Below are 13,363 nucleotides of genomic sequence, written 5' to 3'. Positions count from 1 at the left end.
GTATAATAATTCTTTCTCCTCCGTGTTTCCAGTTCTCATTGTCCCCTCAGGCCTGGGGATCATAGTGACTTCCCTCTGAGGTTACTAGTCTTTGGATGCTTCATTCTCCTCTCTTTGTTCCTTTAACCCTACCCACATCTCACCTCTGTAAGTAGTCCCTTCATTGAAGTCTCTTTCTTTGAACATCAGAGTAAATTATGTTTCTTCCCAGAATTCTTAACAATATAACAGTTTAAAATTATTGCAATATTCTCCCACAGACTTCAGGTGGTCCTAGGAATAGAACTCAATTTACTTAATCAAATTTCCCGAGTGCCTGCTATTTACTAATGACATACTTATATATATGTATATATTATGGATTTGAAAGCACTTTAGAAATTGTAATGGGCTAAATAATTATAAAAAATTTAAAGCAATATAAACTGTTCTAAAAAATATTTTTACAGTGATATAATGCACAGCATAGGGAATATAGTCAATATTTTATAATGACTTTGTCTAATGTGTGATCTATAAAGATAGCAAATCACCGTGTTATACAACTGAGACCAATATAATATTGCAAGTCAACTGTACTTCAATAAATTTGTAAAAGAGAAATTTTAAGCAATAGGTAACAGTAATATTTTCCAATAATCACTGAGTTTGTATACTACTTCCCTCTGGGAAGAATTCAAAAGTGCATTTATCAGAGATTTATTTTTGTGTGTAAGTCTGTATTTGGCATCTAAAAAGAATCTTAATGATGTGAAAAGGCAGTCAGCAGCACATAATTGTGTGGACAACAGGAGAATCAGCTTTCCTCCCATTTTGTTCCACTCAGTGGTAGGTTCCAAGGGCCTAAAAGTAACCTGGAATATACATGACAAACATCTCAGGACTGTGAGCTGCTCTTTGCCATGAGAGTACATCCTGAAAATAGAAAGAAAGGTATCTTAGGGAGAGTACCCAGATTGTGTTCCGGGGTCCAGAGAGAACATAATGCTTTGCAAATAGCAAGTTCTCACTCTTTTGATGAATGAATGAATGAGTGAGTAAATGAATGAGACTTTCCTAATAAGGACATTCTCTGAAATGAATACCTATCAGAGAATAAAATCACAAAACAAAAGCAAAACCTTAGTGCTATGTATCTTGTTGCACTTAGTTTTCTATCTCTGAATCCTTAAAACTTTGGTGAAAAACAAGCATGAGAGGCAGTAACCAGCTTGTCTGCTTTCCTCTTGGGCTCCTGTATCCATTTCTCTTCTCTGAGAATACAGAGAAGAAAAGGGACGTGTCGGGTGGAAGATAAAGCTGATAAGACAGAAGCCCTATTAAGAAAAAGAATGGGAAAATGGAGCACAGTGGTTGCATTCAAAGGGCAAATCTGGGAAGGGCTCATGTAAATGAAACTTGAAGGGTGAGAAGGAGCCCATAAGGCAAGACTAGGGAGGGAGAGAAAAGAAGGATGTCCTATTCTATTGCAGGTATCAAGCATGGCCAGTGGCTCCAACTTAAGACTACCTTTGCATATAAAATGAGGAAGTAACATCCCATCAATTTTGCCATATTCTTTGTTAGAAGTGAGTTACTAGCTCTAGCCCAAACTCAAGAGGACGGTTATACAAGGCTATAAGTACCAGGAGGGGTGTCTCTTTGAGGACCTTACCAGAGGCTACTTACCACACAGTGTAGTTAGAAATAAATTCAAATCAAACCATTGAAAATGAACTCTTTTAAATTGTTTTTAAGAAAAAAAAAAAAAAGAACATCAAAACTGCCATAACAAAATTAAGTATTTTTAAGATAATAGCTAAATTTATGTTACTATAATTGTTCTCCATGGCAAATTCCCCTTATTCATTCAATGAATACTGATGGTATTATGCCAGATGCTTCTTCTAAGTGCTGGAGATTCAATAAGGAATTAAAGAGATTAAAACTGCATTGGTAGAGTTTAAATTCTAGGGAATGAGACTGAACACTTTTATAGTGATTATTATGTACCAGGCTCAATTTGGGCATTTTGTGTATGTTAGCTTATTGACTACTAGAGTAGGTACTTTATCCACCCCTGTTTTATCTGAGGCCTAAAGAGTTTAAAGGACTTGAACAAGGTCACATAGCTACTGTGTAGCAATGTAGGGACTTGAACTAGTCAGTCCAGCTCTAGAACCTATCCACTTAACACTGTGCTAATCTACCTCTTAGGAAAAGGGAGAAGTACATTTGTTTGTTGATAATATGAATGAAGTAGATAAATCTCTGGAATAGTCTGCCCTGATCACTCTAACTAAAGTAGCTCCTCACGTCCGTCCACTAGGCATTCTGCTCTGTTCTGTTTTCTTCAGAGCATTTATCACTATCAGAAATATCTTATTTCATATTTATCTATGTATGGTTTTATCTATCCATCCATTCATTCATCCATTCATATATGTTTACTCTTTGGGTTTCCCCAGACTGAAATACAAGCTCCATAAGGGTAGGGAGCTTACGGATGTACTTCACAAATATATTCCTGATGCCTAGAGCAGTTCTTGGAATTAGGCATTTAATAATAAATATCTAATAGATAAATAAATAATATGTATATGCATGAATTTTATACATGTATATATTTTATTAGGGCTTCTCTGGTGGCTCAGTGGTAAAGAATCAAGCTGCCAATGCAGGAGACACAGGTTCAATCCCTGTATCAGAATGCTCCACTGGAGTAGGAAATGGCAACCTACACCAGTATTCTTGCCTGGGAAATCCCATGGACAACAGTAGCCTGGCATGCTACAGTGCTTGGGGTGACAAAAGAGTCAGATATGACTTAGCAACTAAACAACAACATATATTACATAGCATATATATTATAATATATATTTTATATACATTTACCTGTATGAGAAACAGCTGGAAATATTTAACCGCCAATAGGTTCACAGCAGCTGTCTCTGGGAGGTAGGATTACAAATTATGTATAATAGCATATATTTGTAAGTTTTACATCTATGGTATCAGAAGATCATATTCTCCCCAGGCTTGAATATGGCTGAGCAGTGCTGATAAATGGAAAATCCAAATATGATTGGATTGTCTTTACTTTCAGGTGCTCAGAATTTGAAGTGAAACTTGAGGGCTACAGCAAGGAACTGGAAGGTTTTAGGAAACGTGAAGTAATGACCACAGAAGAAATGAAGAACAATGTTGAAAAGCTTAATGAGCTTTCAAAGAACCTAGATCAAGCACTGGTGGAATTTGAGGTTTGGGGTCTTGGGATGGGCACTTATGACTGTACTGCTCTGTTGGTCTTTGGATATGTATTTTCCTAACATCACCTGTCAGGTGGATAGTATTTGTTGATTGACCAGTTCTTTCTCTGGTTTCAACTACCTTTTCCCCTACCCCTACATTATATCAGCTTTGTTAGTCAGTACATAAAGAAGAGTTATTAGTATAATGGAATAATTGCTGACATGTATCAAGCATGTATTATGTACATAATGTACAAAGGACTTCATATGTGATATATCACTTAATATCCATAATAAATCTTTGGGGTAGGTACTATATATTCATTTATCTCTATTTAAAATGGGAGAACTAAGTCTTGGAGAAGCTAAGTAACTTGCCCTGAAGTTGTCTACAGTAGTAAGTTCTTTAATCATTAAAGTTCTTACCTCTGAGGCAGTTTAGCACAAGAAGGTAACATTGTGTTAACAGTTAAAGTACATATAAAAATTCGTGAAAATGGGAATATGTATGTGTTACGGTGGAAGCAAAGATGATGGAGCAAGTGGCCAATTATTGTAAAGTTTCACTCACTGATCTCAAGTGCCATGACTCTCAGAGGTAACAGAGAGACCTTCTTGCTTAAGCTCATACCTTATTTTCCGGTCTTACTCTCCAGACGAACATGCATCTTCCTCAACTTGGTTTTCAAAGCACTGAGGAATTTGCCATGGTGGCTTCTAGGGTTCAGAAGAACCGCCCACCCAATAAACAGCATCCCCTTTTGCCCTGCAGTTGATCAATAAGGAAGAGGAGCTGTTGGAAAAGGAGAAGAGTACCTTCCCTCTTCTGCAAATTGTGATGACCAACAAAGTGCCTTATGAGCAGCTGTGGGTGACAGCCTACGAATTTAGCACCAAGTCAGAGGAATGGATGAATGGTATGCCACAGTTTCACTCTACTTGGACAGGATGGGAATAGGGTAGCAGAATCAACCCAGCCAGTTCTGAAATAAGACTGGGACTTCAGATTCTGGCTGGACTTTTTATCATATTCTCACACTCTGGATTAAGGCTATGCTATGCTATGCTATGCTATGCTAAGTTGCTTCAGTAGTGTCCGACTCTGTGCGACCCCATAGATGGCAGCCCACCGGCCTCCGCCATCCCTGGGATTCTCCAGGCAAGAATACTGGAGTGGGTTGCCTTTCTGGATTAAGGCAACCATAGTTAAATTTTTCTGATGTGATAACGATGGAAGGTAGGGATCAAAAAGCCAGACCTGTAGCTAGGATAAAATAGAATGAGCAACCACTCAAAGCCATGGATTGGGTAGTAACTGGGAGGATAAGATCACAGTTCCCCTATTATGCTAATGCTTTATGCCAGTACTTCAATATAATAAACACAACTATGAAGAACAACTTTGTTGCCAATTTTCCAGATACAGTAATGATAATTTTCTTAGGATAAATTACTGGAAGTGAAATGGCTAGATCAAAGAAAGGGTTGTAATAAAAATATAAGGATTTTAGAATTTACTTTTATTATTGGTATTGCTTTCCAGAAAAGTTATGTTTTAATTTAATATTCTTCTAGCAGTATTTGAGTACCCATTCCTCATACCCTCAACAAACATGAGAAGTAAGAGCTTTACTTTTTTGCTCAAAAAAGTGTTTTTTTCCTTTAATAGAAGCTGAATGTTTATTGGTCAATTGAATTCCTTGTTTAATAAGTCTATTTATGTGCTCTCTCACTTTTTTCTATTAGTAAACCACCTTATTTAAATAGTTTTTAGTTTTGAATAATATTTTTGGATGCATTTAGTTTTTCAAGTACTCAATCATATCTACACATTTAGAATATTTTACCTTATTTATCACTTTCACACCTCTTTTAAAATTCACTTTTCTGTGTTAATTAGCACTTCCAAATTAAACAGTAGTTATAGTGAACACTTTTGTCTTATTCCTGATTCTAATGGAATTCTTCTAGAATGTCACCTTTAAACATGATGCTTTGCGTTGATTTGAGGCACAAAATATTTATGGTGTTAAGGAAGTATTTATAATTTAGCATGTCTTTTTGTTAGACATAATATATTTAAAATTTTTATATTTTGTTTATCAGTTCCAATGACTTCAATAAACTTCCTTGTACTACTCCTTCATAATCACACTCTCTACAGCCTTAACACCTAGCAACTATTGATCTCTTCATTGTTATTACAGCTTTGTCTTTTTGAGACTGTCATATAAATTCCATTTTCTTTTTTAAATTTTATTACAGCTTTTACAGTACCTTTGTCTTTATATCTTTTGTATAAAATTTGAGAATCAACTTATTCATTTATATATGAAATCTGCTGGAATTTTTTCTTTTTTCTGCTGGAATTTTGATTGGAAATATATTACTTCTAGAGATCAATTTGGAAAAGAATTGATATCTTTACCACAAAATCTTCCAATCCATGGACATTGCATATCTAATTATTTTGATCTTCTTTGACTTCGTTTTGCCAATGTTTTGTAGGTTTCAGCATATAAATTCTATACATGTTTTGTTAAATTTACATGTATTTCTTTTTATTTGTTGTTGTTCAATCACTAAGTCATGTCTGACTCTCTGTGACCCCTTGAACTGCTCCACACCAGACTTCCTGTTCTTCACTATCTCCCAGAGTTTGTTCAAACTCATGTCCATTGAGTCAGTGGTGCCATTCAACCATCTCATCCTCTATCACCTGCTTCTTTTCCTGCCCTCACTCTTTCCCAGCATCAGGGTCTTTTCCAGTGAGTCAGCTCTTCATATTAGGTGACTAAATATTGGAGCTTCAGCTTCAGCATCAGTCCTTCCAGTGAGTATTTAGGATTTATTTCCTTTAGGATTGACTGGTTTGATCTCCTTGTAGTCCAAGGGACTCTCACGAGTGTTCTCTAGCACCACAATTCAAAGGCATTAATTCTTTACTGCTCAGCCTTCTTTATGGTCCAACTCTCACATCTGTACGTGACTACTGGAAAAACCATAGTTTTGACCATATGGACCTTTGTCAGCAAAATGATGTCTCTGCTTTTTCACGCACTGTCTAGGTTTGTCATAGCTTTTCTTTGAAGGAGCAAGCATTTTTTAAGTTCACAGCTATAGTCACCATCTGCAGTGATTTCTGGAGTCCAAGAAAGTAAAATCTGTCACTATTTCCACTTTTTCCCCATCTATTTGCCATGAAGTGATGAGACTGGATGCCATGATTTTAGGTTTTTGAATGTTGAGTTTTAAGCCACCTTTTTCATGCTCCTCTTTCACTCTCATCATGAAGTTCTTTAGTTCCTCTTCACTTTCTGCTGTTAGAGTGGTATCATCTACATATCTGAGGTTATTGATACTTCTCCTGGCGATCCTGATTCCAGCTTCATCCAGCCTGGGATTTCACATGATGTACTAAACAGGGTGACAATATACAGCCTTGACATACTCCTTCCCTAATTTTGAACCAGTCCATTGTTCCATGTCTGGCTTTAACTGTTGCTTCTTTTCCTGCATACAAGTTTCTCAAGAGACAAGTAAGGTAGTCTGGTATTCCCATTTCTTTAAGAGTTATGATGTATATTTTATATATCTTTATATAAAGCTATGATACATGTTTTTAAATTTTGTTACATATATTAAAACAATTGGGGTTGGGGAGCATTTTTTTTACTTATTTTTAAATTAATTTTGTTTTCTCACTGTTGAGTTTTAGAGTTCTTTGTATATTTCAGATAGCAATCATTTATCAGATATATGTTTTGCAGTTTTTTTCTACTAATCTTTGTCTTATCTTTTCAATCTTTTGACAGTGTCTTTCACAAAGCAGAAGATTTTAATTTTAATAAAGTTTAGTTTGTCATTTCTTTCATAGATCATGCCTTTAGTTTTGTATCTAAGAAGTTAGCACCAAACTGAAGGTCATCTAGATTTTTCTGCTATGTATCTCTGCTGTGTATCTCCTAGAATTTTTATAGTTTTGCATTTTACATTTAAGTCCATGATCCATTTTGATTAATTTGTGTCAAGGCTATACAGTTTGTATCTACATTCATTTGTTTTTGCATATGGATATCTAGCTATTCTAAAACTATTTGCTGAAAAGTTTCATTCTCTTTTTTTATTCCCTTTGCTTCTTTGTGAAAGATCAGTTGACTATGGTGGGTCTTATTTCTGGGCTCTCTATTTTGTTCCACTGTTTGTCGCTTCTTTTACCAAAAATACACTTGATTATCATAGCTGTATGGTAAGTTTTGAAGCTGGATAATGACAGTCCCCCAACTTTACACTTCTCATTTAATATTATATTGGCTATTCTGGGTCTTTGCTGTCTCCACATAAACTTTAGAATCAGTTTTGTCAGTATCTACAAAAAAAAATTGTTGGGATTTTGACTGGGATTGTGCTGAATCTATAGATCAAGCTGGAAAGAACTGACATCTTAACAACATTGAGTTTTCCTATCCATGAGTATTAATTTTTTCTGCACTTATTTCCTTTTTCTCAATTTCTTTCATTAGAGTTCTGTATTTTTCCTTATATAGACTTTGTACATATTTTGTACAGATTTATGCCTAAGTGTTTAAATTTTGGAGGGTGCTAATGTAAATGGATATGTTTTTAATTTCAAGTCCACACTGTTCATTAATAATATATAGGAAAGCAATTAACTTTTGTGTATTAACCATGTGCCCTGCAACTTTGCTGTAGCTGTGAATTACTTTCAGGAGGTTTCTGTTTGCTATTGGCTCGTTCCTATTTTCTATGTACATGATAGTGTCATATGCAAATAAAGTTTTGTGTCTTCTTTCCCAGTCTGTATACTTTTATTTCCTGTCTTGTCTTACTCCATTATCTAGAACTACCACATAATGATGTTCAAAAAGGAGTGGTGAGAGGGGACATTCTTGCTTTGTTAATTGACCATAGGTGTATGGGTTTATTTCTGAGATCTTGGTTATGTTCCATTGATCCATGTCATTTCTGTGGCAATAATCATGCTCTTTTCATTACAGTAACTTTGTAGTATTGTCTGTATCTGGAAGGGTTATGTATCCCACCTTATTCCTTTTCCTCTGGACTCTTTGCCAATTCTGTCTTTTCCTCTGGATTTCTTTGCCAATTCTGAGTCTTTTGCCAATTTCTGAGTCTTTTCTTTGCCAATTCTGAGTCTTTTATCCCCACAGAACTGGGGACAAAAGGTCATGGGTACTTTGATAGAAATCAGGTTTAATCTATAGATTGCTTTGGATAGTATGGACATTTTAGCTTCTTTCGGTCCAAGAGCATGGGATAAATTTTCATTTCTTTGAATCATCTTCAGTTTCCTTTATGAATGTTTTGTAGTTCTTAGTCTTTCACCTTCTTAATCAGGTTTATTCCTACATATTTTATTTTTTTTGGATGAGATTTTAAAAGATTTTAATATTCCTTTCCTGATATTTCATTGTTAGTGTAAAGAAATGCAACCAATTTCTGTATGTTAATCTTGTATCCTGCTACCTTGCTGAATTCCTTTTTCAGTTCTAGTAGCTTTTGTGTGGAATCTTTAGGCTTTTCTATATAGAGTATCATGTCATCTGTATATAATGGCAGTTTTACTTCTTCCTTTCCAATCTGGATACCTTTTATTTTTAATTTTCTTGTCTGATTGCTATGCCTAGTACTTCTAATATTATGCTGCATGAAAGTGGTAAAAATGGACATATTTGTCTTGCTCCAGATTTTAGTGGGAAGGCTTTTCACTGAATATTATAATGGTTGTGACATCTCACAACTTTTGATGTTAATTTTTATTTTCATTTACCTCAAAATATTTTAAAACTTCTGTTGATATTTCTTTTATGACCATGTGTTATTTAGAAGTATGTAGTTTAATTTCCCAAGTATTGGGGGATTTTTCCAACTGTCTTTTCTGTTATTAAGTTATGAGAATAAAAATTCTTGGCCTCATTTCCAATGGTAGGGAGAAAATATTCCATCTTTCACCATTAAGTGTAATGGGTTTTTTGCTTTTATGTTTTTAAACCACTTTTTTGTAGTAAGAATGACATATAAAAAGCTGTATATACTTAATATGTATAAAAATGTAATGATAGTGTAGGTATTCATAGATGCTCTGTATCAGGCTATGGACATTCTCTTCTATTCCTAGTTTGTTTAGGGATTTTTATCATCAATGAATATTGGACTTTGTCAAGTGCTTTTTCTGCTTCAATTTACATTATTGTGTGATTTTTCTTCTTTCAACTGTTAATATCATGTATTACATTGCTTGATTTTCAAATATTAAATCAACCTTGCATTCTGCTGATAAACTTCACTTAAACATGGTATATGATTCTTTTTATATATTGTATCTTTTTATATATATAAAAAGAAATGTGCATATTTTTCCTTCTTTTAAAAAATTATTAATATTCTATTAACAAAGTTGTGTGGGCTGATAAAGTATGTTATTTATTAATGAAGTTATATAAATGAATCTATTTTTAGTCTCAGCAGCCCTGAAAGAAAAGTACTTTTGAGTTAATTAGCAACATGATAATATAAGAGTTAATATTAATTTGAAATATAAAAGAAGAAAGCAGCAACATGGAAAGACTGAATGTGAAACCCAAATGTTAAAAGATACCTGTGAAAGAAAGGGAGAAGAAAATGAATGTTTTGGCAAAGTTTTTTTTAATGAGATGTCATTTTCTGCTTTAAAGAATATCTATTTTTAAATAATTCAGCCTTGCATAAAATCCGTCAGAACCGTACAGTTAACTCCCATGTCCCTATTCACCCACATTCTCCAATTGTTAATATTTCACAGCATTTGTGGAACACTTTTCGATACTTCTGTAATAGGATCTACAACTTCCACTACCAATTGCTTCCATGTACTAACATTCTATGCCAGACATTATATTAGCCACTTTACTTGTCTCATATAATTTTTACAGCTACCCTCCAAGGTACCCATTACTACTGAGGCTTAGAAAAGTTCAATCAGTATGCCCAAGGCTTCACTGGTTAGGTAGAGCTTTCAGACCAACTCCAAAGCTTGTGCTTGTTAACAGTGTCATACCATAGACATAATTCTAAATTCAGAGAATTAAGGTACATGTGATTAACACTATTTGGTGATCTGACCTTTCTCCCACCCCATCTTTTCTATTTCAGGACCCCTCTTTTTACTGAATGCTGAGGAAATCGCAGAAGAAATAGGGAATATGTGGAGGACAATATACAAATTGACCAAGACCTTAGCGGACATGCCTGCACCTAGGCGCTTAGCAGAGAATGTGAAAATCAAGATTGATAAATTCAAGCAGCACATCCCTATCCTCACCATTTCCTGCAATCCAGGAATGAAAGACCGGCACTGGCAGCAGGTCCTTGTCACTGCCCACCCCACCAGCCCAGCGCATTTCTGGTCCTGATAGCCCTTTGGAAGGCAGGAACCATTAATGGGCCAAGGTTCTTCTTTCTGAAAGGAGAATCTACTTGAGGCCAAGAGAGTAGTAAAGGCGGTGATACCCTTCCTGCCTCTCCACATGAATAGGCTGATCCTTTTCTTTGGGGACCCCATTGCTGGTGGTTGAGTATTAGTCCAGCCAGTGGCCACAAAAGCTCTCCTTATCTGCTTTCCTAAGCACATGGCTGCGCAGGGTCCTAAAGACAATAGTGCTCAGTTGCTCAGTTGTGTCTGACTCTCTGGGGCCCAGTGGACTGTAACTCATGAGGCTCCCTTGTCCCTGGAATTTTCCATGCAAGAATACTGAAGTGGGTTGCCGTTTTCTGCTCCAGGGGATCTTTCTGACCCAGGAGTCGAACCCATGTCTCTTTTGTCTCCTGCATTGGCAGGCAAATTCTTTACCACTAGCACCACCCGGGAAGCCCCAAAAGATGATAAGGGTCTCGAATTACAAGGAGAGGGGCCTGGATTTGTTCCTTGACCTAGGCTACACAAAAGAGAAAGTCCATTTCTGGGGGCTCCTAATGATGCCAAATGATTCCTACTTCAGCTTCATCGTCCAGCAGGCTATGTTCAGAAATAATTTTGCACTGTTTTCTTCAGCCCTTTTGAGTCCATAAATGAGAATAATAAATATTCTCCCTGAAAACGATGGGATTTTTACAAGCAATCAAGTGTGAGGGTGACAAATGTGGTGTGAATACTAATAAGAAAAAAGGAAACTCTGTGTTTGAAAATAACCATCATATTCAAGAGCTTGCAATGGCCTTGAAACGTCTTCTACCAGGGAGTTGCTCTGTGTGGAGGTGGAGATGAGACTGGCTCTCCATACACAGATCCCTCCCTGACTGGGCCTGAAATTTCCTCTCTGAAAACCATGCACAAGACCAGGGACATTCTCTCTAAGAAGCAGTCTGAGAGCACCCTTATTAGGAGTATTGAAATTCAAAACATAAGCATAGGACGTAAAGAACAGAGCGAAGACGTCTAGTAGACTTTGGGTCTTGAACTGCCTCAGCAGACAGATCTGTACAAGGACAGCCGCCTTACTTGGTACTCATGGGGTGCCTCTCCCTGTGGATCTAACCTGACTAGCACTTTGACCCATTTAGAGAGTGAGGTAGCCAGATGCCCTCCAGCAGTGCTAGGTCTCTCCATGAGATGGCATTATAGAAAGTATCCTCATCAGTGGCATTTAAACAGTGTTACAGGGGACCCTCAGAAAGCCTTCCTCTCTCCATCTGCTGCTTCCCCTGTGAAGATAGTATTCTCATAGTTGGGCACTTTAAAAATCCCAACCATTCCTAGACATTAATAATTCTCACTTATAAGCCACTTAGATGGACAGATTGGGGGAGAAATTCCCTGGAATTAAAATAGTAACAATAATAGCTAAAGTCTACTGAGTACCAACTATGTACTGAGTACTGTTATATACTTTATGTGGATTCTCTCATTTCATCTTCCCAGCAATCCTTTGAAGATCAATAAATTGTCTCCATCGTCAGTGGAGGATGCATTCTCAGTTCTAAGTGCCAACTCAGGAGATCCTTGTTCACAGATTTGGCTCTGGCGGGGGTTCTGTAGGCTTAACCATCTGTAGCTCTCAAGGCTACAAAATGGATTTTCTAGGGTTGTGAGGTGGTGGTTTTGAGATTTCTGACCATTTCCCAGAACTTAAGCAAGAAAGGCTAGTCTCCACGTTTGAAACATAGACTTTATTGCTGCTGCAGTTTAAAACAGGATAGAACAGGTAACGCTGCACTGATTATGTACCAAAGCTCACTCTCTAGGATGCTGCTGCCCAATGGAAATAATAAGCAAGTATGTAATTTTAAAGTTTCTAGTAGCCACATTTTTAAAAGTATAAACAGGTGAAATAAATTGTGAATATGTTTAACCAAACACATCTAAAACATTATCAGTTCAATAGATAATCAATATAAAAACATTAATGTGATCTCTCTTTGAAATATGGCATGCTTTCACAAAACTCCAGCATATTTCAATATGAATTAGTTGCATTTCAAGTTCTCAATAACTACAGGGGGTTGCTACTGCTGCTGCTAAGTCACTTCAGTTGTGTCCGACCCTGTGCGACCCCATAGATGGCAGCCCACCAGGCTTCCCCGTCCCTGGGATTCTCCAGGCAAGAACACTGGAGTGGGTTGCCATTTCCTTCTCCAATGTGTGAAAGTGAAAAGTGAAAGTGAAGTCACTCAGTCATGTCCGACTCTTTGCGACCCCATGGACTGAAGCCTACCAGGCTCCTCCATCCATGGGATTTTCCAGGCAAGAGTACTGAAGTGGCTTGCCATTGCCTTCTCCGACTACAGGGGGTTAGTGACTACATATTGGACAGTATAACTTCAGGCTCTTAGAATTAGAAAACCAGATGCCTTTTTCATCTATATAATTAACAAAAGCAATTTAAAAATAAAACTACAAATCTCTGAGTCTTTCATAGGTCAAGTGCTATGCCAAGTGCTTTAGACAGTTATGTCATTTAACCCTAGAGATAATGTGTTGTTCTAAAGTCATACTTGAAGAATTAGAGAATGAATGAGAGCCCAGAGCCACCAGAAACAATTGTGCCGTTCTTGAGGAAATGCTATTTTTGTGCCCTACAGTTTGAATTGTACTTTCTAGAGTTATCCAGTATATAATC

The 13,363-nt window shown here is 36.5% G+C and overlaps 1 protein-coding gene across 2 annotated transcripts in view; it reads left to right on the top strand.

The window, feature by feature from the left end:
* Nucleotides 1–13,363, top strand: part of DNAH3 (dynein axonemal heavy chain 3) — a 248,787-nt gene that overhangs the window by 46,722 nt on the left and 188,702 nt on the right. For both annotated transcript variants that reach the window (XM_061401328.1, XM_061401327.1), the window contains exons 16-18: nucleotides 3,086–3,239; nucleotides 4,003–4,147; nucleotides 10,401–10,612. In XM_061401328.1, the coding sequence (XP_061257312.1) occupies nucleotides 3,086–3,239; nucleotides 4,003–4,147; nucleotides 10,401–10,612 (511 nt within the window). The remainder of the gene's footprint in view (nucleotides 1–3,085; nucleotides 3,240–4,002; nucleotides 4,148–10,400; nucleotides 10,613–13,363) is intronic.

The sequence above is a fragment of the Bos javanicus genome, chromosome 25 (assembly GCF_032452875.1).
Source record: "Bos javanicus breed banteng chromosome 25, ARS-OSU_banteng_1.0, whole genome shotgun sequence".
Lineage (NCBI taxonomy): Eukaryota > Metazoa > Chordata > Mammalia > Artiodactyla > Bovidae > Bos > Bos javanicus.
The sequence above is the reverse complement of the archived record's forward strand: the minus strand, read 5'-3'. Positions and strand labels throughout refer to the sequence as shown.